Raw genomic sequence first — 26,061 nt, 5'->3', positions numbered from 1 at the left:
CTAGAAAGGATACAAATGTAGCCCTTACTCAAAAGGATGTATCTGAAGAACAAACACACCAGCAATGATGAGTCTCAACAAGACAAGAAGAGGTGTATCACTTTTAGCACCACGTTGAGGACCACAGAGGGCTGGCAGGAGTGTTGCTGGGCTCGCTCTAAAGTGGATTCTGCAGTTCTGGACCCAAACAGAGCCCACTTGGGAATTCAGTACTTGTAAGAGGAGGAAGCCTGAGACATTATTAAAAAGTATCAAAATTTATGATTTGCCAGAGATGACTTGACATTGCTCTTGTTCACAAAACACTGAAAACATTCTTCCTTGAGGACATTGAGGCCAGCCTCAATGGTCTTGGTAAGCTAAAAAGACAGAATGTACTCCCAAGAAGAATACATTTCTTGTGGAGAGTGTTTTTTTCTCTTTTTTTTCCTTAGGTTTTTTGAGACAAGGTTTCTCTGTGTAGCCCTAGCTGTCCTGGAACTTGCTCCATAGACCAGATTGGCCTTGAACTCAGGGATCTGCTTGTCTCTGTCTCCAAGTGCTAGGATTAAAGGCATGTGCTACCACACCCAGTGAAAATGGTTTTTTAATGACAACTGACTCTCTGCATCTGTGTAACATAGCGGTGCCTCACTGAAAACATCTGTCCCGGCACATGTGACTGCTCACGCCCCAGGGCAGAGCATCTCCGTGTGTGGCACTGGTGTAGACAACTGGAGTGCAGAATAAAGTTCCAAGAGAGGAACCAAAGGTCTAGTGAAAGGCTGGCGTAAGGGCTACAGGTAAGTGTTGGGTCAGACACAACTCACTGACAACAAATCCCTTATTTCACTGATGGGGAAACCCGGGCTTCAATGTGTCACATGAGAGCCAAAGAAAAACTGTGACCAGAAAAGAAGTCTCACTGTGTTAACAGCCTTTCACTTTTAGCACACATCGCTTCAGCAACCTTTTATCAGAAAAATGTCTTTTCACAAGGACTTTGGCAATTCATGGTCTGGTGTGCTTAAGGTTCAGGGGAAGACCCTGGTCATCTTGTAATAATGCTATGTCCTCATAGCAAGCTCTTTTCCTGAGCACTGGGCAAGCTGTCAGTGGTCACATGCTCATTCTCCGGGGTGAGTGCTGCCCTCAGTAGGTGCTGCCAGGTCATCACATGTGCTGAGGTGACTGCTGTCTTGAGAATCTGTTCCGATACTTTTGGTCTCTGACTGAAGGTGGACAGACACCTGCACTGCTATCTCCTGGCCTTGCTCACTGAGAGAACCGTCATCCGAATCTCCACCAGGTGAGTTACTTCGTCCCAGCTCTGGGTTAATCACATAGATGCCACCTTGAGCATTCAAGGCAGGTCTCTCCTTGATTCTCTCTCCCATGTCATCGGGGTCATCCACTCGCACAGCCTCAAACATTTCCTCAACAAAGGCCCGGCAGTTCAGAATAAGGGGCGGGAGAGGGACACTTCTGGCTAGTTCTTCAATGTAGCGGGCAAACTCCATGGTCTTAAACTGAGTGACCTTGGCAAGCTCCAGGGTTTTGGCTGAGGTGATGATGGGGATGCGCTTTGCTATCTCAAAGGCCTTCTGGAGCTTTTCAGCCCCCTCAGTCCTGAAGAACTCATTGATGGCCTTCTCAGTCTTTCGGAGATGGGTGCTCATCAGGCATAGCCGAGTGACATTCAGGATGAGTGTGATTGTGAAGGCGATCAGGCAGACAACCATATAGTAGACACTCATGTCTCCAGAGGTGAAGATCACACGGAGGGTGACTGAGTAGGAGGCACGAGTTGGAGAGGTGACGATACACGTATAGAGCCCTCGGTCATCAAAGGCGACATTGGTGATATTTAGGAAGCTATCGGAAACCAACCATTTTCCACCTAATAAATCCAACAGAAATGGGAAAAAAAAATTACAGAGAAGACCAACTGCCTTGCTAATATTCGCCTTTTCATAAAACTATTGTAACTTGTCTGTTAGGCTTGTTGTGGGGTGTCTTTCCATATGCTGTGAATATGTGTTGCTCCCTGCACTGGCCATGGCAGGGCAGAATGGTGCCAGGCAGGAGATCCAAGAGGGACAGAGGGAGGAGAAAGGCAGAGTCAGAAGATGCTGCAAGTCGCCACCAGGAGAAGCAAGATGTGAGAGAACAGGTAATATCATGAAGCCACGTGGCAAAACATAGATTAATAGGAATGGGTTGAGTTAAGATGTAAAAGCTGGTTAGCAAGAAGCCTGAGCCATGGGCCATACAGTTTGTAATTAACATAAGCCTCTGTGTGTTTACTTGGGACCGAGCTGCAGGACTGGGCAGGACACAAGAAAACTTCCAACTACATAGGCGCCACTGTTTCAATAATGCTAAAAACTAGAAAGAAAGGAAGAAAGAAAGAAAAGCAGACTTCCATGTGTGATTAGGATTCTATCAGCATAAAACAAGCAATGAAAATTGAACTTCCTGACCATCTAAGGCCAGCATTTCCTTCTCACAGCCAGACAACAAGCATCCACATAGATTCAAAAGACCAATCTTTCAAAGACATCTTCATCCACGTGTTCGAGTCTACACCATACTGCTACTTATATCTTTTCATACACAAGATGGACATATCTCAGAAGCATAGATATGTTTATTTATGGGGTGATGGGCTATGTACTTTTATCTTTATTGAAATGTTGCTTACTTTTCATCATGAACTCATGACAAGGTCCCAAAGTTATTTTTAGAAAAGCACCTAGCATGGGGCTGGAGAGAGAATTCAGTGGGTAAAGGCACTCCTCACCAAGCCTGATGACCTTTGAGCTGAGCAGCAGCATGTTTTCGCTGCCCTCTGCTTCTTGACTATGGATGTAAGACAACCAGCTGTTTTGAGTTACTCCACTGGCTTCCCTGCAATGACAGACTACAACCTGGAATGTTGAGCTGTAACAAACCCTTCTTCCTAAGTCCCCTTTGTCAGGGTATTCTACTACAGCAACTGGAAAGAGACTAAGGCAACTAGCCTTTTAGTGTGTGGTGCTGGAGATCCAACCTGTGTTTGCTAGGAAAGGACTTAGCACCGAGACACACTCCACTGCTTAGGAATGGGTCCTTGAGAAGGGAAAAGCACCTGTCTCTTCTGCTTTAACTCAACATGAAGAATGAATACCTTTTATGTTTAAGAGTGTTTCCTGAAAGGCTAGCTTATGGGGATCCTAGAACTTCTTCATTTTGGCTTTCATGCTAACTTCTCTTTGAGGTACTTTGTAACTCAAGTATTTATCACAAAGATCTTCCTTTTTGTTTTTTTGAGACAGGGTTTCTGTGTAACCCTGGCTGTCCTGGAACTCACTCTGTAGACCAGACTGGCCTTGAACTCAAGAGATCTGCCTGCCTCTGCCTCCTGAGTGCTGGTATTAAGGGTATATACCACTACCACCTGGTTTGATCATTTATTTTGTTTTGTTTTAATGATTTATTATTATTTTATGTATATACATGTTTTGCCTGCATATATGTCTATGTACCACATGCATGCCTCATGACTGTAGATGCCAAAGAGCATCTGGTTCCCTCAAACTGGAGTTACAGACAGTTGTGAGCTGCCAAATGGATGCTTGGGTCCTCTGGGAGAGCAGCCAGTGCTCTTAACCATTGAGGCACCTCCCTCAAAGATCTAACAGAACACTAGTAAAGAACTAGTCTAAATTAAGATGTGCATCAAACAAATCACACAAAGAAGAATAAAATAAAAGCCCAATGAAAAGTAAACTTGGACTGAATTATCAGAGTACAGTTCTTTTTTAAATTATATGTGTGTGTGTATGTGTATGTATGGGTCCACACACCAGTGTAAGTGTGGACATCAGAAGACAACCTGTGGAAGTCAGCTGCTATCTCTACCATGTGGGTACAAAGTTGCCAGGCTTGATGGCAAGTACCTTTACTCACTGAGCCATCTTGATGACACATCACTGTGTAATTCTAATGACAGAAATAGAGATAAGAGAAACTTTGTTTTCAAGCAAATTAAGAAAAAAAAAAAAAAAGCTGAATTTGGGCACAGTGGTGCATGCCAATAATCCCAGCACCTGGAAGCTGGAGGCAGGATGATCTGGAGTTCAAAGTCATTCTTGGCTATAGAGTTCCTGGTGAACCTGAACTATAATACTTTGCCCAATACAAAATAAACGAACACAGAAATAAGTAAAAGAAAACTCAATAGGAAGGAAAGCAGCTTACTGTCACATGATTATCTTTTAAATTTATACCTATCCTCTTTTTGTTAAATAATTATAATTATTTTGTTCTTTTTGATATGTTTAATACTTCAGGCCCTAACCACCCCACCTCTATCCCTACCCCCCATGCTAGGGATCAAACCCAGGGCTTTGTGCATTTTAGGAAAGTGCTTAACCACTGAACTGTATCCTTGACCCCCTTTGAAGCTAGTTCCCTTGACACATATCTTGGAGAATTCTTGCTCAGTATATCATAACCCCCTAAAGCTGGGTTGAGTCACCTGGCTGACCACACTTTTATAGGATTACCTCTGCCATGTAGCCGCCGTCCTTTCGAGTTGTACCAGTGGACATCTCCATACTGATCCATTGTGAGAAGACACTCCAGGGAAACATTTGTTCCCTCTTTGGCTATGATGACATCATCACCAGAGTAGGAACCTGCTGAGAGTTCAAAGCTCGGGAGAAATGATACATTGTAAGAACTCTGATTTGCTCCCAGTGGGGCCACATCTTCCAGAACCAGAGCAGCTGGCACAAGAGTGACCACCACTAAGATGGACAGACAGTGATTCAGCTTCATGGGAAAAGCAAAGACAGTCTTCTTTAGACTTGGAAAACTCAAATGTGGCTATGCTCAACAGGATCGCAGTGAATGACTTGCTGCTGATAGAAGAGTTTTCCAAAGAAGTGGTCCAACAGTGTTCCGAGGCTTTCACTATTCAAAGGATGAGACGTGTGGAGGCCAGCCTAGAAGAAAGCCACATAGTGTTTACCCAACCGAGACTCATCATGGGGTAAAACTGCATACCCCAGAAATGAATAGACAAGAAGCCAATGAAGGAACTGGTGCTGACATCAGAGATGATTAGATACCACCTCAGAGAGATGGAGAAGAGTGCTGAGCTGGGACTCAGCAGACTTAGATGCCAGCCAAACCTCACTGCCAGCTCCCCCATCTTGGCAAGCAGCAGCTTTCTCTCTCTTGGCTTCCATTTTCTCATCTGCTCACTGAAGGGAAGGATGAGAGATGCTCTAAGGATGCTTCTGGATCTAAATGCTGAGCTTCCATTTAACTTGGACAATTTCTATGCAACTGGGAGCCAATGGAGAGCTGAAATACAGTTTAACCATCTTTTATTTCAACCTACACCACAACCATATGCTATATCAGTATGTAAAGCAACTGATATGCCTTGTTCTTTACCATGAAGATCAGAAGCTGGGTAGTCCAACTACATATGCAGATTAAACAAATACCTCAGGGACATATGAGGTAGAATCTGGTTTTGTTAGGAAAAAGCAGAAACAAAAACCTGTGTCAGAGCGAGATTCAGGACAGGCACCAAAACTACACAGAGAAACCCTGTCTTGAAAAACAAAACAAACAAACAAACAAAAAAAACCCAAAAAACAAAACAAAACAAAACAAAAAAAACCAAAAAAACCCCACAACCCCTGTGTGACCTACATGAACAGAGATACTGACTTGTAAGTCCATACATCTCCCTCTCAGAATGTCATACAAAAAATTAGCATATTCTTTACAATTAAGAGATATAACAGTATATTTAATGGTATATACAATTAACAAATTTTTAGACTGAAGTCTAACAAAACTGACATCTTAAGTGTGTAGTTGGTAGAAACGATATACAACTATAAGGAAAGACTATTAGGTTTAGAGAAGAATAAACTACAACAAAAAAGCAAAATAAAAGTCTAGCCTGAGTCCAGGTGTTTATGATTTTCTTCTTGCTAATTTGATTCCCTATTTAAAATCACCAGCTTGCAAGGAAAATGTCAATTTACACCCCTATAAATATGTGGTGAGGCTCTGTTTTATTTCTTGTCAAAGTCCAAGGTAATTAGCTTTGGAGATGACGTTTATCTACTTTTATACTCACAGCAAGGCTGCTTGATCACAGAACATAAAAACCAATGGGTCATTGTATTTTGCCATTAAACCCTTAAAGTCTGAATTACAAGTTTTAAAATGTCATTTAATTTTCATTAGGCTCTTGAGGGACTGGATGAATAATGACAATTAAAAAAAATCTCAATCTTTAACATTTAAGGACAGGCTATTTAGAATAAAACAAAAACTTCTGACTTTGGCTCTACAGGATAGATTAAATGTGTTTACTTCCATTTCCTCCTTTAAACCTACTAAAATGATATTGAAGGAAACAGCCGTGGGCATTTCATAAATGATTTAGCTTAATTTCTAGACTTCACAGTGATGCCAGAAGTTCATGGGCGTCTGATCCAATAACAGAGGTGACAGGCACAAACACTTCCTGATGAGGACCAGAAGCCAGGCTCTATGCTAGTGTAAGCTTCAAGCTCTTAGACACTGAAGATGAGCAATGACTGACAGGCAAGACTTTGTCCTTCTTCTTACCAGCAGTTCTCATGGTGAGAGTTCCAAACGTTTCCCCAGACTTTGACAGGGAGGTCCCCAGTTTTATCTAAATCAAACTGTAAAATGTCATTCACTCCACTGCCGTACTTTTTACTATTTACCAGAGCAAAGCTTTTAAATCCACTCACTTTCTTTTTGTATATTTATTTTAAAGGAAAACTGTACACCACTTCTGTGGATAAAATCACCTGCATGACTGAGTATAAAAATGACTGACTCCAGAGTTACTGCCACCTGCTTCAGGCTCAGAGATGGATACCCCCTATCTCTGTAGCCTTGTGCTATGAGGACTGCTGGCTCAGCCGTCCTCACGAGGCCAGTCATTGCCCAATGCTGCTGTGTGTCAAAGGAAGGTCTGTTCCCATGCTGTGTTCTCGGGCTGCCCTCATCCTGCAGTCAATGCCCATTCCACAAGTGAGCCATGTCTCTCGACTACTCCATTCTTTGACCTTTGATTCTTGTTGTTGAACAAGGATCTCTTTCACTTACCCCAGTCATTACAATCCCCGAGTCTATCCATGATTTCAAGACAGAACCAAAAATCCAACCTAGTCTCCTTCCCTTTAGAATCAGGATCCAGCATTCTCTGGCTCCCGAGTTTGGTCATGAGATATACCTGTCATTATAGCTTGTGGCTCTTTCCTGGACACCTCTTGACCAGTAACCCTCTGCTCTTTGCCTGTGCCCTGGCCTTCTACCTGAGAAGTTCCATTCTTGATCTTCCCATCCCTCAGATCTACTGCATTGGTTATGCTCTTGGGGAGGCTGTTTGTAGTGAGTGCAGCCCCACATTCTGGGTCCTCCTGCATTTCCCCCTTGGGTAGCATCAGGCACAATGTATGTCCTCCGACAGGCTGGCACCTAGTATGTGCTCAGTAGAAATGTGAACAGATGAGAATGTGGGTCTCCATGCTGAAGCTCAGTGCTGCTAAAGGTAGAGAGGAAGGAGGTGCCAGGGTAGGAGGTGAAGCAGAACTGGTACAGACAGACTAGAGCGTGAAGAGCTTCTTGGTTTGGATTTTGTTTTCCCTATAAACATGGTGGGTGTCTATCTCTGAGCTTGAAGCAGGTGGCAGTACCTCTAGAGTGGGTAACACTATGGTTTTTTTTTTTTCTTCTGAGACTGTGTTTCTCTGTGTAACAGCATTGGCTGTTCCAGAACTTGCTCTGTAGACTAGGCTGGCCTCGAACTCACAGAGATCCACCTGCTTCTGCTTCCCAAGTGCTGGGATTAAAGACGTGTGCCATCAGCACCCAGCTGCATTGTTGTTTTTATTTTTAAGTGTAGAGGCATTTTTCAAAGGGACTTGCAACTTCTTCATTACCTGGTACTAGAGGAAAAATGTGGAAGTAAAAAAAAAAAATCACCAAATTCAAGAATTCAAACCCATCTAAGTATTATCAACACTCAGAGAGATGTTAAATACACAGATCTGATCTGGGCTTAGGTTAACATGCTGGGTAATTCTGAGGCAAGGGTCCCTGGACTGCCATCAGGCAGCAGCAACAGCTCCTGTCCTCTCCGACAGCCCTGCTAATGGTGCTCTAGACTGCTGGAACACTTCCTACGCACAGCTGAGCTGTCACATTCCATCCTGGCTCTGGCTTCCTCTGCACTGGTACAACTGACGCCTGCAATCTGGTAAAGCCAGGGTGGCAGAGGTGCCAGGGTGGTAGGTATCCAGGCATTCAGGCCTGGATTCTAACCAGCCCTGTAGTTTTTACAAAGGACTTAAGTCTGTGTCTTGTCCTCTCGTCTTTAAAGTAGCGAAAACAATAGTACCTATTCTTACAGGAGAGTGACTACTAGAGCAATTCATGTAAAACAGCCTGGCAGCAACACTCACTAAATGCACATAGTGACTGCTGCTGATGGTTCCTTAGGGGTGCTTACATGCACACCATCAAACAGTTACACCATTAGGCACCTTTACTCAGAATACCCCACAACTATATAATAATCAGGGGTGGGGAGGCACTGTTGAAATGTCAACTTTCAGTTCAAAACATCACTTACTTATGGTCTCCCCACAAATCAGTAATCTGCAATAACATGAGGCAAAAGCAGGCAGTACATGTCACATTACCTGGGCCCTGCACTTGTGGCAGGCAAGCTTCCTTATAATCCACGTACCCTGTGGGTCCCTTTTCAAGCCTTGCCTGTATTTGCCTGGGTCAATCCTTTAGTTAAGTAAGCTAACTCAAACCTTTGTTCTTGGGATTTAGATGGAGACATCTAGGGCCATTTGAGAAGGGCAGGCATTCAGGGGTTGAGACAGTTTGGTTCAGCCTACCTACAATGGAAAATTGCGGGACAAGACAAGAGGGATAAGGAGGAGAGCGAGCTATGAGGAGATAAAGGAGAAGGTGGAGAAAGAGGCTCGCACATGCTGCTTTGGCTCCTAAAGAACTGCTTGGTACCAATGACTTTTTTTTTTTCCTTAAAGAAATAAACATCTTTATTTGATTTTACTCAAAACTAAAACTACAAATCATTAAGGCGTACCTTGCAAACAAGGAAGCAAATGGGGAAAGGGTTAGGTAGGAGAAAGAGCAAGCCTTGGAAGATGAACAGAAGCACAGCTGTGGTCATCAGGTGATCTCTGTTAACACCTATCTCCAATTATTCTCTTTATAGTATGGCAGCACTTCTCAGCTGGCGGGTCTCCATCCTTTGGGGGTCAATGTCCCTTTCACAGATGTTGAATACCAGACATCCTGCCTATCAGATAGTTACATTATGATTCGTAACAGTAGCAAAATTACAGTTATGAAGGGCAACAAAAACAGTTTTATGGTTGGGGGTCGCCACATCATAAGGAGTTGTATCAAAGGTCAAAGCATTAGGAGGGTTGAGAACCACCGCACTGGGGGTGTTTTGAGCGAAGTGCCCTGTGGCTCACCTCTGCAGTCTTTGCTGTATACTGACACAGCCATTGTGTGGGCTGGGGGTTCACAAACCCCCCAAAACAGGGTCTAGAGAGACACGACAGCCACCCTGAAGCCGGTCCTATGGGAAAGGGAGCACAGCAGGCTGAACCTGACTTCACCAGGAGAAAACCAGATCTGACAACAGTCTTGAGTGTCCAGTCTGCACCAGCCACTTCAGACCAGTCACAGGCAGCCTGAACACGAAGGCCTTCTGATATCAGCCGTGAAGAAACAGCAGCCCCTGCCGGTGGGAGATTTGGAGCAGTTGTGACAACAGTGGCAACAGTCCAAGGTGACAGCAGAAGGGGAGGGAGGGGTCACACACTCATGGCTTCTCCTCACATGAAGGCTTACATTAGCGTCAGCGGTCTCTGCTACCTGACACCAAAACATCACCCAGTGACCATTCCCTCTTCATCAGCAGTGGTGACGGAGGTTAGCAACTGTCACCGCTCAGCTCGTAGCCTGACTTTACCTCAATTAAAGCAGGAACCCATCCCACAGAACGTGAAGTGGCCAACGCTTCAAGTGCTCCTCAGGTGAGTCAGACTGTCCCACACACTCAGGGAGTTACGAACTAGTTTAGAAGCTGGGGGTAGAAACAGCTAACTACACACACACACACACACACACACACACACACACACACACACACACGATGGCATGAGCAGCAGGAGTGTGACCCACTTTTAAATCTGGCACTTCTAACACCATGCCTGGTATTCTCAGTGCAGCAGCTGACATGTTAGGATCATGAAGCAGCAGAAATGTGGATGATTTTTCCCTAGACAACCGTTCTGAATATTGACTATTATTTTAAAAGTCGGGAAGAGAAGAGCCTTCACTGTCATAGCAGACTGCTCGGCTGCTGTTCCTGCCAACTCTGAGTGAAGAAATATTTCCATTCGGCTCCGACTTGCAACAGAAGCAAACAGGGAAGCAATGTGGCTGACTTCCGTTCCGGGCCTCAGTATTAAGTTGGCGGAGCAAAGCGCCGTTTGCAGAAATCATTCTGGGATAAGTCAAGGGGGAGAACACTGATGCCCAGATGGCAATGTTTTTCACTCCAATTACAGCAGGATACTAATGTCTCATTCTCCATAATTAACTGCTCCTTGCTGTATTTACAGCGTATCCGCTCTGCTCTGCCTTCAGTCACATGTGCAAAGTGGAGGCGCTCCCACAAACTGCCACACAGTTGACAAAGTGGCATTCTGCGCTGGCAAGGAGAAAAGCAAATGGAGAGCAGCTTGCACGTTCCCTCCATCCACCGCAAAGAGCAAACACAGTTGTGCTGTTTACTGCCGGTGTTGCCGTGGGGATCTGTGACATTCAACATTAGTTCTGGGGCCAAAGAGATGGCCCAGTGGGTAGACACCCGTTAAGTAAGCCTGAAGGACCCACAGAAAGATAGAAGGGGAGAACTGACTACACACATTTGTCAGCTGACCTCTACACATGTACCACGGCACACACACTGCCTGTTCCCACGCCCACACACTGTATCTATATATCTACATATGCACACATACACACACACGTATTTAAAGTTACAGTTATTTGAACAGAGGTCATCATTTTGAGGGCCCATTTACTTAAACGTTTCTAGTCTATATTTCCAGTCATATCCTGGAGCCCACCACCTCACCTCCAGACATGGGGCAATTTCAACTTAAACGTCAACATATTTTCTGGCACAATGAGAACATCGTCTGTATTCATCCTTTTTGGAGCTTTGTTTAAATACCAGCATCATTCTGACTTTTATCCTTTTTGCCATAACAGTGACTGCCAGTGGATGGCAGGCTTAGATTCAGGACCTCTCCACCCCATTTTCTTCCCTCTGTAGTCTGAAACTGAGAAAGACCTCACTGTATCTTTCTTTCTTTTTGTTTTCTTTTCTCTCTCTCTTTCTCTCTCTCTTTCTCTCTCTTTCTTTTTTTTGAGACAGGGTTTCTCTGTAGTTTTGGTGCTTGTCCTGGATCTTGCTCTGTAGACCAGGCTGACCTCGAACTCACAGAGATCGTCTGGCTCTACCTCCCAAGTGCTGGGATTAAAGGCGGCCGACCTCACTGTATCTTTAACTCAGTAGTTACAACCCCTCATGGTAACCCCAGACCTACTTGTCCAACATACACATAGCTTCGAGGGTATCTATACAATCCTTCCAGTTTTGTAACACCAAAATTGAGGATTATGTAGTTTAGAGGTTAGAAGAATGGGTTCTGGAGTTACAAGTACTCAGTCCTTGTTCTGGGTGAAGCCCAGGCTGGAAAAGCCTCTGTTTTCACATCTATTGAATGAGGTTATTAACAGTAATGATCTTGGATTGTCTGGAAGCATGACTGTGGGAACATTATAAATACATTGTAGCTGGAGTAATCTCCAGTCCTGCCTGGCCTGTAGTCAAGACAAACATCTCTCACCTGCTCGTCCTGCAGCCACTCATACTGAAATAAACACACAGATGCTTATATTATTTAAACTGTTTGGCCTAATGGCTCAGGCTTCTTGCTATCTAGTTCTTATATCTTAACCCATTTCTAAAGTTGCCACGTGGCTTGTGGCTTATTGGTACTTTACATCTTACTTCTCACGGTGGTGGTGGCTGGCAGCGTCTCCTGATTCAGCCTTCCACTTCCCAGAATTCCCCTCTCTCTTTGTCCCACCTATACTTCCTGCCTGGCTACTGGCCAATCAGCATTTTATTTATCAACCAACCAGAGCAACACATTCACAGCATACAGAACATATCCACAGCAATACATGCTGTTGTTATTATTATTATACGTTTTAGATATTTTCCAGTTAGGTCAACTGTATCTACCCAAATCACAGTCCTTTTATCTCATCTGGGTACCACACTCTCAGCCCAATCTAGCTCCTTGTGCTATACCCAAACACTGTCTTTCAAAGAAAGACAAAATCTAGTAGGGGACTTTTCCCTATCCCAGAGCTAAGCTTCACACTCCAGCTAGCTCTCCAGGAATGGAGGATGTAGGCAGCAGTGCACACATGCACCAGTACGCATGCTTATAACCTGGTACAATCTTTACCTGCTCCTCTGTTACTTGCTCAGATGTGTTCTAGGATGCTTAGTTCCTGTATCTGGAGCCTGATTACATCATCATCCCTTTCTTTGCCTAAAGTCGTATAGTGTTCCTAGCCGACAAGCTTCAGTTGTGTGTGTGTCTTACTCTCTACTGTCTCTACATAGTTTTCAACTTAATGTTCGGCTTCTAGTTGCTCTTTCGTTCATCAGTTCCCTTCCCCAGCAACATCTCTCCATGAAGATTCTACTTGCAATTCTCATCTCCTGTTAGTCAGGAGACCTACTTTCCCACACTCTCCCTGCCCTCTTTATTCTGGGTTTCTTTTTTCTTCGAGACAGGGTTTCTGTGTAGCTTTGGAGCCTGTCCTGGAACTCACTCAGTAGATCAGGCTGGCCTTGAATTGACAGAGATCCGCCTGGCTCTGCCTCCCGAGTGCTGGGATTAAAGGTGTGTAGCACCACAGCCCACTTATTTGGAGTTTCTTTGCTTGCTCAAGGTTCTAACACCCTGAAAGTTAAACTTCAGTAAGACTCATCAGTTTCCCTTCAGTTATCTCACAGAAGCCCATCTGAAAAACCTCAGCCTTTGACAGAAGTCTACTTCCTGGGGAAGGGTGCAATAGCTGGAGTTCAGATGAGCATCAGTCTGGGAGGAGGAAAACTTGCAACTAGTTTCTATTCTCAGGCTCTGGAAACTGTTTATAAAGAGATCTTAAGAGAAGGAAACAGCTTTTTGTTGTTGTTGGCTTTTTTTCTTCAGGAACAACACTCCAGAGAATTTGATCTATAAATGGCTTTGCAAACTCAACTTTGAGAAAATACCAGATTAATCTGCGGTGCTTGTTAAAGATGTAGAGTTCTGGCCTCCCTCGGATGCACATTATAGCTGTGCTGATTTACAAATCAAGCTTACATTTCTGTTAACTGTCATGACAATACTGTAATTCAGCATTTCCCACATGTGGAACAGGGAGTCCTGGGCATCCCTGAAACAGTTTCATGTCTCTGCTCACACGTGATGAAAATTTTCTGAAGGTTACACAATGATATTCATACTTCAAGAGAACATAGGAGAAACGGAACCTAGCTGTATTCTAGGAAGCCAAGCATTAGAGAAATTGTCTTTTTGTTGTTTTTGAGAAAAGGTCTCACATAGTCCAGACTGGCCTCAAATTTGCATCCCAAGATAAACTTAAAGTCCTCCTCCTGCCTGTAGTTCCATTTCCCAAGTACTGGGATTACAGACACGTTGCCAGCATTTGCCACTGGAAAATATTCTTTAAGGAAATGTCAGTTATTACTTAATGAGCTTACTATTTTAAAATAAGTTATTTTTTTGAGAGTGATTTTAATGTCTTAAATGAAAACTACTGGTAGTTGTAATGTACCTAAACAAAACCTTTTGAAATTCTTGATACGTTTAAGTGCAATGGGCTCCCAAGACCCAAAAAAAATCACAATTTTGTTGCTATATTAGTAATGGCAATGTGTAAAAGATAAGACAGTTACCAGCTGACCAAGATACACCTCTATTCTATACATTTTCCTTCACAAAAGAAAACCAGAAGAAATCTATTTTATACTTTTAGTTTATCTGTTGACCAGGCACTTTTGTTTGAGATAGGATGTGGTTATTTAGCTCTGGCTGGCTTAGACCTAAGCCAAGGCTAGCCTTAACTTGCAATCTGACTTCAAAGGAACAGGCATTTAGTAATGTCCCAGGTAACACCAATGTACCAAAATTTAAAGGATTCTCATCGAAAATAAGGGAAGATCGTTGAAGGGTTTTAGGAAGTGGTAATTGCATCTGGACACTGATATAAGGGATTGACGAGAAGGAGGAAACTGGAACCTTTGTTTGTTTTTAGATGCTAGGGATCAAACCCAGGCCCTTGCACACGATAGGTAAACGCTCTACCACTGAGCCACACAGCAGCACGAGATCTGGACACTTGAAATCAAGTCTTTGCCTCCCTGGGCTTCAGGTGTCCCCATTTTTACAAAAATGCGTTTAATGCCTTCTTCCTGGTTCTGTCAGTCAGCGCTTTGTGCATTCAAACTGCTCAGGGGCAAATGAAGCGACGCATTATAAACCCTACAATTATAAATCAAAAGCACGTCACTCTCCTGCTTAGAAACCTTTAATTACTTCCCACCGAGTTCCAAAGGAAAAGTCAGAGTCCTCGCCACTGACCGACACCGACTCGGTGCCCAGGCTTCTATTCTCCCCCACTCCCTGCGCGCTGTCGCCCTCGGCCAGTCTCCTCCTGCAAAGCTCTACTCCTACTCCACATCGGCAGGAGGCTTCCTCCTTTTCACTTCCTCACTCGGGTCCATTCTACCACCTCATTTCAACTTCGAGAAAGCACTCAGCTACCATCTCAGACACCGCTGTCTCGACGTTTTGTGGTCTCCCTTCCCTTAACCACCTCGGCAGTGAGCCGAGAGCAGGGTCTTCACGGGTTCCCCGGTGTGACCCGGGGCGTCGCTGGCCCTCTCCAGTGCTCTGTAAATACTTCATGGCGGAACCCCCACACCCACACCAGGCCTTCACGGAGGGGGGACACCCCTGCAGCCTCCGCGCCCAGCCCCAAGCATCCCTAGCTCTCAGGGAGCTACCTGACCCGAGTACTCACTCACCTCGCCGGACTCAGCTCCTTCCGCCCCAGCGGATGCTTGACCCGGAAGCACTCCTCGAAGGCGACCCCGCCTCCGCGCGGAGGTCAGGAATACTTCCGTGATCGTCGGAGCTGCGAGCGGGGCGGCGGTAGCCGCGGTGAGGGGCGGCGTCGGCACTGCGGCTTTTCCGGGTGAGGGCGGCGAGGGCTGGGGTGGCTGGGGTCGCAGCTTCCGGCGGTGTTTGGGGTTTTCGTCAGCCTGAGGGTGAGGAGCTTGTTTACCTCCAGCCTGGGAGTGGGGTGGGACCTGTGTGCGTGCGGACGTGCGGAGACCGGAGACTGGCCTCGTTAGCCCGGGAGCCGCAGCTGCCCGCTGCCCGGACTCCCCTTTGCGCGGACGGGCTGCAGCGCTGCCCCCGGGCCCGGCTCCCCACTAGTCCGAGGTGCCAGCCGCGCCGCCTCTGGGTAAGGCGACCGGGACGCGTGTGCAGTGAGTGTGTTTACGTCTGGACCGCGAGGCGCCTCCTTCGACCTCTCCAGTCATCTGGGTCTTTCTCTTCCAACCAGGAAAAAAACACATGGACCACAGAATACCCGGAAAACATTAAATAGTACAATTCCGTATGTCTGTTATGCGTTTAGTTCTGTTTACTGGGACGGTGGAGGCGGTCAAAACTACACACGAAATCTTGTCGTCTGGCCCAGCCTAAACGCCTGGCACGTTCGTGATGCTTATTAAAATCTTTGTTGTGCAAGTGAAAGAATAGGGGCAACCGGCGTTTACTCATTTGGAATGTCCTAGTTTCATAAAATGAAGTGAATTTTTGCAACACGTGTATTTGCTTACGTATAGCACATCTACCATATGTGAAACCTAGAGAAAAAAGAAAAGGTAGTTTTAAAAGGTACATTTTTTTTTTTTTAAATACAGCTGCAAGAACACCTTTTGAACTTTGTGCAGGCATGTCAGTGTCTTCTTATTAGATCAGCCTTTGGACCGAGTGAGGCAGAAATTGCCTTGCATTTCTTCTCTGTCTCCAGAGCTGGCTACATAGTGGGAATGCAAAAGATGTTTGCCATGAATGACTAAACGAGTTTTTTTTTTTTTTTTTTTTTTTTTTTTTTTTTTTTTTTTTTTTTTTTCTGAGTTGGTTTGCACAGCAATTGTTACTTTTATATGTATTCTTCTCCGTGAATTTTGGGCTTGTTGAATACTTGCATACCATGTGCCCACAAAGTTTAGGTAACACAGTGTGTTGTCTTAATCCACCTTCCTAGCCTTGTGCCTCCCTTTGCTTCTTCCCTAATATAGTCATTACTCGAGGTGACCATATCATGGATCACTGACCTTTCTCTGTGTTGTTTTCATACCCTTTGTTTTAGTTGCTTTCCTGTTACTGTGGTAAAATTCCCAGACAAAAACAAGAAAGGGCGGTCTTACCCTGAGTCACAGTTCTCTTGGCCATAGTGGCAAGAAGGTCACATAGGAAGCTGGCCATATTGCATCCACGGTCAAGAAGCAGAGAGCAGTGAATGCTTGTGATCAGCTCTCTTTCTCCTTTTTATACAGTTCAGGACCCCAGCCTGTGAAACTGTACCACCCAAAGTGTTAACCTCATCAAGATAATCCCCACAGATGTGCCCAGAGACTCTTCCGTGGTTCTAAAGCTTATCAGTTTGGCGATCTGAGATTGACCATCACACCCTCGAATTCTTTCATTGGCATTTTCTTTTGTCAGTATCTTAAGCATCCTGAAGGCAGATGTTGTGAACACAAATGTGTACAGGGTCTAATCATTGCTATAAATGAGTAATATAAATTTGGAGATAGTAGAGTATGAGAGGATACCTATTCTCATCCAAAAGGCCTCAACAGCCATCGGCACCAGATAGTTATTGCCTAGTCACGTGGCCCCTCTTGCTTTATGTCTCACTTTTACAAGGGGAGTTAGAAACTTCCTATTTTTTTTTTCCTATGGAAGATGGAACTTTAAATGGTAGTAACTAATTAAAAAAAATGTTTAAACAGTGTAGGCCAGGTAAAAACATCTATAAGCTGTAGTTAGCTAACACATTTCCAGTTTGTGACCACTACTCTAGGCTTATTTTAGGTGCACTTTATGAATCGTTCCCTGAGCTTATGATGTCTTCTCTGTTCTTTAAGTTTTGTTGTGTGTGTGTGTGTTTAAGACAGGGTCTCATTATTTATTTCTGTCCATCCTAAAATTCACTGTGTAGACCAGGCTGGCCTTGAATTCTCAGAGGTCTGCCTGCCTCTGCCTCCCAAGTACTGGGATTAAAGGCATACACCACTGAGATTTTTTTTTTATGTGCTTCAATTATTGTGCTATAGCCCATGTGCCTTCCTTGTTAATTTCTTTTTTAGTGCATTAGAAGCATGATAGCATGAGTTGGATTTATCCTGCACTTAGTACATGCCTGAATAAAATGTTTGTTAGCATACCTGGTGTATGTGTGTTGTGTGAGTGTGTTCCTTGGTGATAACTGCTTATTCTAGGAACTGGTATTTCTCTTAGTGGAAGTACCAGTGACATGTTGGCTCTAATTGCCAAAGAGCTGTACTTTCAGGAGGAACTGAATTAGGTAAGATTGCTATTCCAAAGCTGACCTGAGGGGCCAGTGGATATATTTAGGTGGTAGAGCTCTTCCTTAGCATGCATGAGATCCCGGGTTTGATACAAGCACAGCAGAAAAAAATGAAATAAAAAGTGGAGTTCAGTTATGCTTTAGTTATATCAGATGGTCTAACTACCAAACAGTGTTTGGAATGTTTACAAAGAATATTAAAAAATAGAAAGCTTATTTGACACAGTGTTACTTGATGATTTAAACAGTCTCTGAAAAAACTGAAGAATGAATGCTTAATGATAAAATTTTTGAAGGACAAGCTAGTACAAGGAAAGACTGATAATGGTCTTCATCAAAATGAAAAAAATTTCTTGGTGGAAGACCCCATGAAGACACCAGGTGTGGTGTCTCATGTCTGTAATTCCAGCACTTGGGAGTTTGAGGCAGAGGATTGCCATAAGCTAGTGGCCAGCAAAGAGGGAGATCCTGTCTCAGAAGGCAAAACAAAATAAGACAATGAAAATAAGCTTTAGACGAGGATGAATTGAACCTAGACATTAAGTACTTCAAAACTCTACAGCAAATGACAAAGCAATCTAACTAAAGAAATGTGCCAAAGATAGATGTTTCTCTGAAGAGAGTCTCGAGATGGGACACAAGCCCCCGAAAAGGTATTTACTGTCTGGTCACTGGCTAATGCAGCCTAGAAGCTACATCGAGCCGCCACCACGAACCCATAGAAGTGGCTCAACATAAGGGAAAGAGCTGGTCCGAATGCAGAAAGTTTTGGTTATTTGTACTACTCTGGAAAAGATGGCAGCTACATACAAAACGAAGCATGGTCTTACCATATAACCCATGTTTCATATAAAACTAAGTGTGGACTAACCGTATAACCCATATTATTAATAAAGTATTTATCGTTTATTCCAGAGAAAAAGCTTAGGTTCACGTAAAAACCTGTACGTGAACTTTGAAAATAGTTTTAGTTGTGCAATAGCCTGATGTTGGAAACTGCAGATTACCTGGAATTATAACACACACACACACACACACACACACACACACACACACACAATGATGTACTGAGAAATTGAAAGGGTCTTTTTTGATATAACCGTAGTGGAATGTAGGGACTTAGGCTGAGTGAAAAAGTCACTGCAAAGGTAATCTGTATGCTTCAATGTACACGCCTTGAAAATGTCCGTGTCAGAGAACAGAGAAGTAGTTGGTTGCTATAGGTTGAAAGAAATGTGGGAAGTGTCTGGCTCCAGAAAGGATGGCACAGGGATCCTTAGGATTGAATTGTGCCTTGCCTGGAGCGTTAGGCAGTTGGTCCACTTGGCATTCATAGACTTAACCAATAATACGTGGGAAGCAGTTGGGAACAGTTTCATCTGCACTAAGCCTATGCAGACTTGTCATTGTTCTTAAGACAGTTTAAAGTCATTTATGTAGCATCACCTATGGTGTTAGACATCACAGATGGAGTAGAGGTTACAGAACTGCGTGGGTGTGCTTTGGCTATGTGCAGATACTGTCCATTTTATAGAAGGGATGTGACCACTGCACATACCCGGGGACAGCTGTGTATGTGGTAACATTTGATGTAACTAATGTACACATATATGGGTACATGTCAAAACTGTAAAATTGGAAGGACACTGGTGAATTGTAACAGTGTCAGCTTCTGATGGGGGAGGTGGGTAGAGGTAGATAGGAGCTCTTTGTGTTATTGTACTAGTATATGAATCTGAAAGTCTCATAAACATTTCGCAGATAGTTTATGCTAAAGAAGCCAGTATCAGTAGATTCTTGCTGGGCTTTTGTTTTAGCAGGAGCTGTTCCAGTCATGTCAGATGAGGATGCTACAGAGACCCCAGCGGTAACCGAAGCGGTCCCAGCGGTAACTGAAGCGGCCCCGATCCTCAAAGATGGCAACTGTGAGCCGGCTGAGAAGCCAGAGAATAAATCTCAGCCTGTGCCGTCCACTCGGAAAAGACCAGAGACCAATCCTTCCAGTGACCTTGAGGCTTCCCAAGCTTCCTGCTCAGGTGCCACAGGCTGTAGCCAAAGTAACAGTATGTTAACATTTTGGGATTTAAAACTACAAGGCTTAAAAGGGATGTGGTAGCAGTACTTACTAATTTACAGTGGCACTTCCTCCTTCTTACAGCCATAAAGTAACAGCTTTCTGAGTTCTGAAAATGCCTTTATCAGTAATTGCATTTGCTGCAGGGTATTTCTGTGCTGACGGCATTCGTCTGTCTGTTGGTCAGGCAGTATTCACCCAGGTCACGGGTCTGCCCACCTGTGCCTGTCTAATGATTAGATACCTGTCTGTGCTCGTCCAAGTCTCCACTAATTTTCCTGTTTTCTTTTGTCTTGTTTTCTCTCTCACTGGAAAAAATAGGAGACTGTTTCTAAAGATGCACCCCAGACCGGATGGGGTTATTGGGGTAGCTGGGGCAAGTCCCTGCTCTCCTCAGCCTCAGCGACAGTAGCGACAGTAGGTAAGACCGTTGGTCATTTCCTTGTTTTGTGTACCCTGGTGCTCACGCCCACGTTCTATTAGGAAACTGAAGTCTAGGGATTTGTTTAGGCCTATGTTTTAGTGATGTTATAAGTCAGTGAGATTTTTGTTTTTGGGGAAGGAAATAATGACCAGAATACATATGTCATTAAAATAATGTGCCTTTGGGACCACGATTTTAGAAATATTGCAGATTTGGGCTTTTGTTTGTTTGTTTGATTGATTCTTCAGTTTCAGTAACAGCACAGAGCACACAAATGTTAATTGTTTTTCTCATTAGGTCAAGGTATTTCAAATGTCATCGAGAAGGCAGAGACCTCGCTTGGAATTCCTAGCCCCACTGAAATTTCAGCTGAAGTCAAGCAAGCAGCAGGTCCGTGCGTGTGCTCGGGGTTTTGGTGGAAATGGGCAGTTCAGTTCATGGTCAGCACTAGCACTTAGTAATAGTACTAACTCAGTACTTGACACTCGGGCATATTGAGACTATGAGGCAGAGGGTTTGGAATCTTGAGGACTAGCCGTGTCTTCTGAAACCGTTCATGTTTCTCTTTACTGCACTTTTGCATGGATGAAGTGATTCAGAGGATTGGTGAACATTCAACGGGAAGGCTATGATCACAGAATATGAGAAGGGCTCCATGTTTTGCTTGCCATAATTAGCTTTATTATCAGTAAGAATTAGCTGAGTTTGAGTAAGTCGTGGCAAGACAAAAAGATTTTAGTGTGTTAGTGTTTTTGTTTTCACTTGGATTTTTTTATGAAGGTGAAGCTTTGTTCTGGTTTGTCTGGATCAAAGGGAAACCTGCAGTCACTCACCCAAAGGACACAGTTATCACTAGGGAGCAGGAGGGTCAGGGACCTGAACAGTTTTAAGACCAGGCTTACTTCTTCTGTCTCTCAGGAGCCTTATTGTTTCTCATCATGGCTTTTCTTTGCTTATTTCTATCATTTTCCCTTGAAGTCACCTGACTGTCTTTTGTTTCCTCCAGCTCCACCTTTATAGAATTCTGGCATACATGACCATCAGAAACTAGCTGGCTCCAGGTATTCCCTTTAGGGAGTCCTTGGCCTAAGAATTAGATTGGCATTAAAATTAGGTCACTTGACTGCAGTTATGGTCAGAAGACAAGCTCATGTTACACAAACATGACCCCACAGGCTTCTTTCTGCCTGTGAATTTGAGGTGCTGTTCATAGTGACTCTTCTTCCCTCCCCTCCCCTCCCCTCCCCTCCCCTCCCCTCCCCCCTCTCCTCCACTCCCCACCCCTCTCCCCTCTCTCTCTCTCCTCACCTCCTTTCCTCTTTCCTTCTTACTCTGGTTGGCCTTGAACTTGCAGAGTCTCATATCTCAGCCCTCAAGTCCTGGATCACAGGCCTGAGCCTATACCTGGCTTTCCTTATGGTCTGTCTGTCTGTCTCTCTCTGTCTCTCTGTCTGTCTCGTCAAAAAAACACTGAAACACTAAAGTCCTCCATGGTGAGCTCCATGGTGGAATAGCTATAGAGTTAATGTCTTACAAGTGGAAGTGTCGTAGTAGATATGAAAAAGTAATGACAGGAGAGAGAGAGAGAGACAGACAGACAGACAGACAGAGAGGTGGTTCCTTTTTATTTTTCTATTTTTATTTTATTTTATGTGCATTGGTGTTTTGCCATAGGTGTTGGGTCGCCTGGAACTGGAGTCACAGACGGGTGTGAGCTGCCATGTGGGTGCTGGGAATTGAACCTGGGTCCTGGAAGAGCAGTCATTGCTCTTAACCACTGGGCTATCTCTCCAGCCCCATTTACTGGTTCTCTTTTTATGTCTCTGAAGATGAGAATGGAGAACAGGGCTCAGGCTTAGTATTTGTGGCTCAAGGGATGAGAGCAGTTCTACTCAGTGGAAATTACGTGGGCTTGGATAGTAGTTTAATAAGAATAATAGCCAGGCAGTGGTGGCACAGTCCTTTAATCCTAGCACTCGGGAGGCAGAGGCAGGTAGATCTTCAAGTTTGAGGCCAGCCTGGTCTACGAAGTGAGTTCCAGGATAGCCAGGGCTATCCAGAGAAATCCTAGAAATAAAATTAACCCAGAAATAAAAATTTAAAAAAGAGGGAAAGAATAATAGAATTTGCCAAATTAGAATAGACTGCTTTTTTATAAGAAGTCCTTCCCACTCTGTGTGTGTGTGTGTGTTAATTCTACCGCCAAGGATATTGTCATCATGATGAGTCTTTTCAGAACTTTAAGAAAGGCCGATGGTACCAAGCAAGTCATTTGGTCATCTTTTAGGAATATGTGTTCCTTTAAAGGATCATGTTTATCTCTGCTTTTTTTTTTTTTTGCAAGTAGTTATGGTATTTGTGGCTTAAATGGATCTTTTTAATGTTTCTGAGCTGTGTATAGTGGCACACAGCAGTTATTTTAGCAGTCAGGAAGTGGAGGCAGGAGGATAGAGAACCTGAGACCAGCCTGGACCGCATAGCCAGACCCTTTCTCAAAACAAAACCAGAAAGGTTGGTGTGCTTGCTTAGACTGAGTCTGGAGTAGCCTTTACTTGAAGGGTTTGGTTCAGGTCCGGCTCTTCTGGGGGCTCTATTCACTTCCCAGGTGCTTAGTGAGTCTGCTTGGTGGGTTAGAAGTCAAGTTTCTCAGCCTAGTGTGAGCTATGGGGATTGTTTAGCCTCCTGCTCCAAGGCAGGTTCTTTTTCCAGCCTTGGGGAGACTCCTTGTGCCTGTATACTGAATACTGAGCAGTGCAGTGTTCATGGAGAGGCACCCAGGCATATGTGTGTAGAGGCTTAGAGTTCTGGGATGCTTCCATACTCTCAAGTCTGCAGATTCCCTTCAACTCTTGCTGTCTTGTGTCTCTCTCTCTTCTGTTGGTCCAAAGTCTCCTTCTTGTCTGACTCTGAACATTGTTTCTAATCTGTTGTGGGGTTTTGTAGCTGTTGTGGTAGGAGGGCAAGTCCAGCAGTTAATGTATTGTAACTGGAAGCAGAAGCCTCAGATCATTTGTAGTTCAGTCTGTAACCTGCTTGCTCTAGCAGGAGGACCTGAGTTCCACCCCAGAACCCATGTGAAGTAAGCTGTAATACACTGTTGGGAAGGCAGAGATAGGAAGCTGTCTAGGGCTTGATGGCCAGCTAGCTTAATCAGTGAGCCCCAGGTCCCAGTGAGAGACTGTCTCAGAAAAAATGCTTTCCTAAGGAACATCCATGGTTAACCTCTGGCCTCTACATATATGCACACAAACGTGTACTACACACACTTGAACACCTAATCATACCCCCTTAGCCCCTAAAGCTGATCTCTTACAGGCTTTTTAAAGTATAAAACGGAACAGACTGTTTTGAGACATGATCACCTTTGTAATGCTGGTCTGTTTGATGACAACTAATGAACATTGTTTTCTAGGGCAACGTGAGTTATAGTTTACTTTTAGCTGTATAGTTTTATGTTTGGATGTTTGGAGAGGTAGCTATGTTTATATTATGTAATCAATAGAACACTGATAGGCACTTCCCTGGAGCTATATACTTGGAATATAAGAGTATTTTATTATTCAAAAAGATCCATGTAACTCTTACCCTGGTCAATCACTTGTCTGGTTTCCAGTGCTGAATAGTTTCCCTTGTCCAGAAGTCTGTGTCTCTGAGATCATTCAATATATAGTCTAATTTCATATCAATCTTTGGTTTGTTCAAGACTTGATTTTATTTTTGATATGAAATAAATGAGGAAAAAAATCTGCCCACTTTAGCTTTCATTTTAACATAGGCAGATGTTTAAAAATAGATACAGAAAGGCCTGTGGCTTTATGTGGAGAAACAGAGTCTACTTTTTAAAAAACCACATATTTGCTATTGAAGCGATTAATGACCCTTTCTTTTTCTTTTTCTTTCTTTTTTTTTTTTTTTTTTTTTTACAAACCTTTGTTTCAGGAGAAACAAATGCCAGTGAGAACGAAAGCTTCCCAGTGCCCGGGCCTTTCGGGATGCTCACGACCATCTCAACAGCTGTGCAGAGCACGGTGAGCAGAAAGTGCAGGAGCCTGGCCCGTGTCGATCTGATGGGCTGTGTGCCCATCTCCCTTTTTCGGGGTGTGTGAGTACTGTTGCTCCTGAGAGAGGCCAGACCACCGAGGGTCACTCACTAGAGTAAGAGCCAGGGAAGTGGAGTGAGAGCTGATTATTTTAGACTGTCAAGTCGTGGTTTGATATCCTTAGGGAGTGTTTCTGCTTTCCAGAGATATTTCTCTAATAAGCAGAAGGGACATTTGACTTTTTTAATGGACACTTGCTAAACTATAGATGATGAGAATGTTTCAAAAAGGATCACTTAGGGCCCTTAATGTCTTTCCTACATGAGGGTAGGTGGCTAGTATTTTTTATTTTGTTTCTTTGCTTTAAACTCTTTTTGAGCCAGGGTCTTGCTTTATAGCCCAGACAGTCTCCAATATACAGTCATCCTGCTTCTGATCCCAAGTGTAGGGATTGCAGGCATGCTTTACCATGCTGAACCCCATTTTAACTTTTGAAATACGGCAGCATATAGACTATGACATCGTACGCGTTCAGTTTGAATTTTCACAGCAGACTACTTCCAACCGTAGTAAGAATCCTGTAAGTCCATTGCCTTTCTCTCTTGAGGCATGTGTTCTTCCCCCAACTCAGATGGCCACTGCCAGGACTTGTGCTGTCGTGAGTTAGTTTTGACCTGGTCTTCTGCCAGATGAGGCCTAGGTATGCATCCGGTGTCTCTCACACACTGTGTCTGTAATACCCAGGGTGCAGCTTTGCTGTATTCCTAGTGGGACTTGGTGACAGGTTACTGCTCCCACAGTTGGTAACCACCAAGCCAGGCTCCAATGTAAACTGTTACAGTGTTACATCGCACCCTCTTACACATGTCTTCTAGTACATCTCTGTATACATTTCTCTTGGGTATGTAACTTTGAGTAGCTTGCTGCTGACCCCCAGTTTCCCAAAGTGGTTCTGCCTGTGTGCATTTGTGTGAGTGGTGTATGATTGCTTCAGCTGCTTCTCAGGCTGCCGTGCTTGGTGGTGTTGCCCACCCTCTCCTTTTTTCCCCCCTTGTACTGGGATTGAGCCAAGGGCCTCACACATGGCAGACCAATACTCCACCACTAAACTTAGCAATATATTCCTAGCTGCCTTTAATTTTTGATTCTGAGGAGGGTTCTCATCATTTGCCAGACTGGCCAGAGTTCACTGGATGTTCCTTTGCTGTACCTGAACATTCTCCTCCTGCAGCCTCCTCGTAGCTGGAACTGCAGGCCTGCATACCAGCCCCACTCTGGTCAGGCGTTACTCAAGAGTCAATTTGTAAACACCCTCAGTGTAGTAATGGAGTTTCACGGCTTTCCTAGGGCAAGAGCGTTATCAGCGGGGGCTTGGATGCCTTGGAATTCATTGGGAAGAAGACAATGGATGTCATAGCAGAAGGGGATCCTGGATTTAAAAGAACCAAGGGCTTGATGAACCGGAATTCTACACTGTCACAGGTACTGTGTCCTTCACCGTGCAATTCCTGGTTGTGTTCTGATTTGAGTTTCGCCGATGTTGACTTGGGAACCTTGTTAGTGTTTGTTTCTTTTGAATCCTTTGGAGTTGTGGGGTGGGCAGTGAGAACTCCAGTGCATAGAGGAGTTTCGGCTGTTTGTCCCTCTGTTTCCCTTCCTCAGTAGCTTCC

General features: G+C 44.2%; 2 protein-coding genes across 2 annotated transcripts in view; one reads left to right on the top strand and one right to left on the bottom strand.

Moving 5' to 3' along the window:
- Positions 1–498: 498 nt before the first annotated feature.
- On the bottom strand, positions 499–15,353 carry Mfap3 (microfibril associated protein 3). Its single transcript, XM_028880052.2, has 3 exons — positions 15,269–15,353; positions 4,530–4,970; positions 499–1,879 (listed from the first exon to the last, which is right to left on the bottom strand). Exons 2-3 carry the CDS (start codon positions 4,801–4,803, stop codon positions 1,107–1,109), a joined length of 1,047 nt encoding a protein of 348 aa, XP_028735885.1. The 5' UTR covers positions 4,804–4,970; positions 15,269–15,353; the 3' UTR covers positions 499–1,106.
- Positions 15,354–15,356: 3 nt separating this feature from the next.
- The window catches only part of Fam114a2 (family with sequence similarity 114 member A2), a 34,214-nt gene continuing 23,509 nt past the window's right edge, over positions 15,357–26,061 (top strand). The window contains 7 exon segments of the mRNA XM_037201345.1: positions 15,357–15,438; positions 19,674–19,873; positions 19,875–19,889; positions 20,249–20,348; positions 20,649–20,741; positions 24,291–24,379; positions 25,739–25,873. Of these exon segments, the coding sequence (XP_037057240.1) occupies positions 19,688–19,873; positions 19,875–19,889; positions 20,249–20,348; positions 20,649–20,741; positions 24,291–24,379; positions 25,739–25,873 (618 nt within the window). The 5' untranslated portion in view covers positions 15,357–15,438; positions 19,674–19,687.

This window comes from Peromyscus leucopus, chromosome 8b (assembly GCF_004664715.2).
Source record: "Peromyscus leucopus breed LL Stock chromosome 8b, UCI_PerLeu_2.1, whole genome shotgun sequence".
NCBI lineage: Eukaryota > Metazoa > Chordata > Mammalia > Rodentia > Cricetidae > Peromyscus > Peromyscus leucopus.
Note: the sequence above shows the minus strand (reverse complement) of the source record. Positions and strands in the feature narration are given on the sequence as shown.

Excerpts from the sequence above, each read along its gene's own strand:
- Mfap3 (XM_028880052.2), bottom strand. The coding sequence starts at position 4,803 with ATGAAGCTGAATCACTGTCTGTCCATCTTAGTGGTGGTCACTCTTGTG. Across the intron at positions 1,880-4,529 it reads ACGGCGGCTACATGGCAGAG|GTGGAAAATGGTTGGTTTCC; the intron begins GTAATCCTATAA and ends TGGATTTATTAG.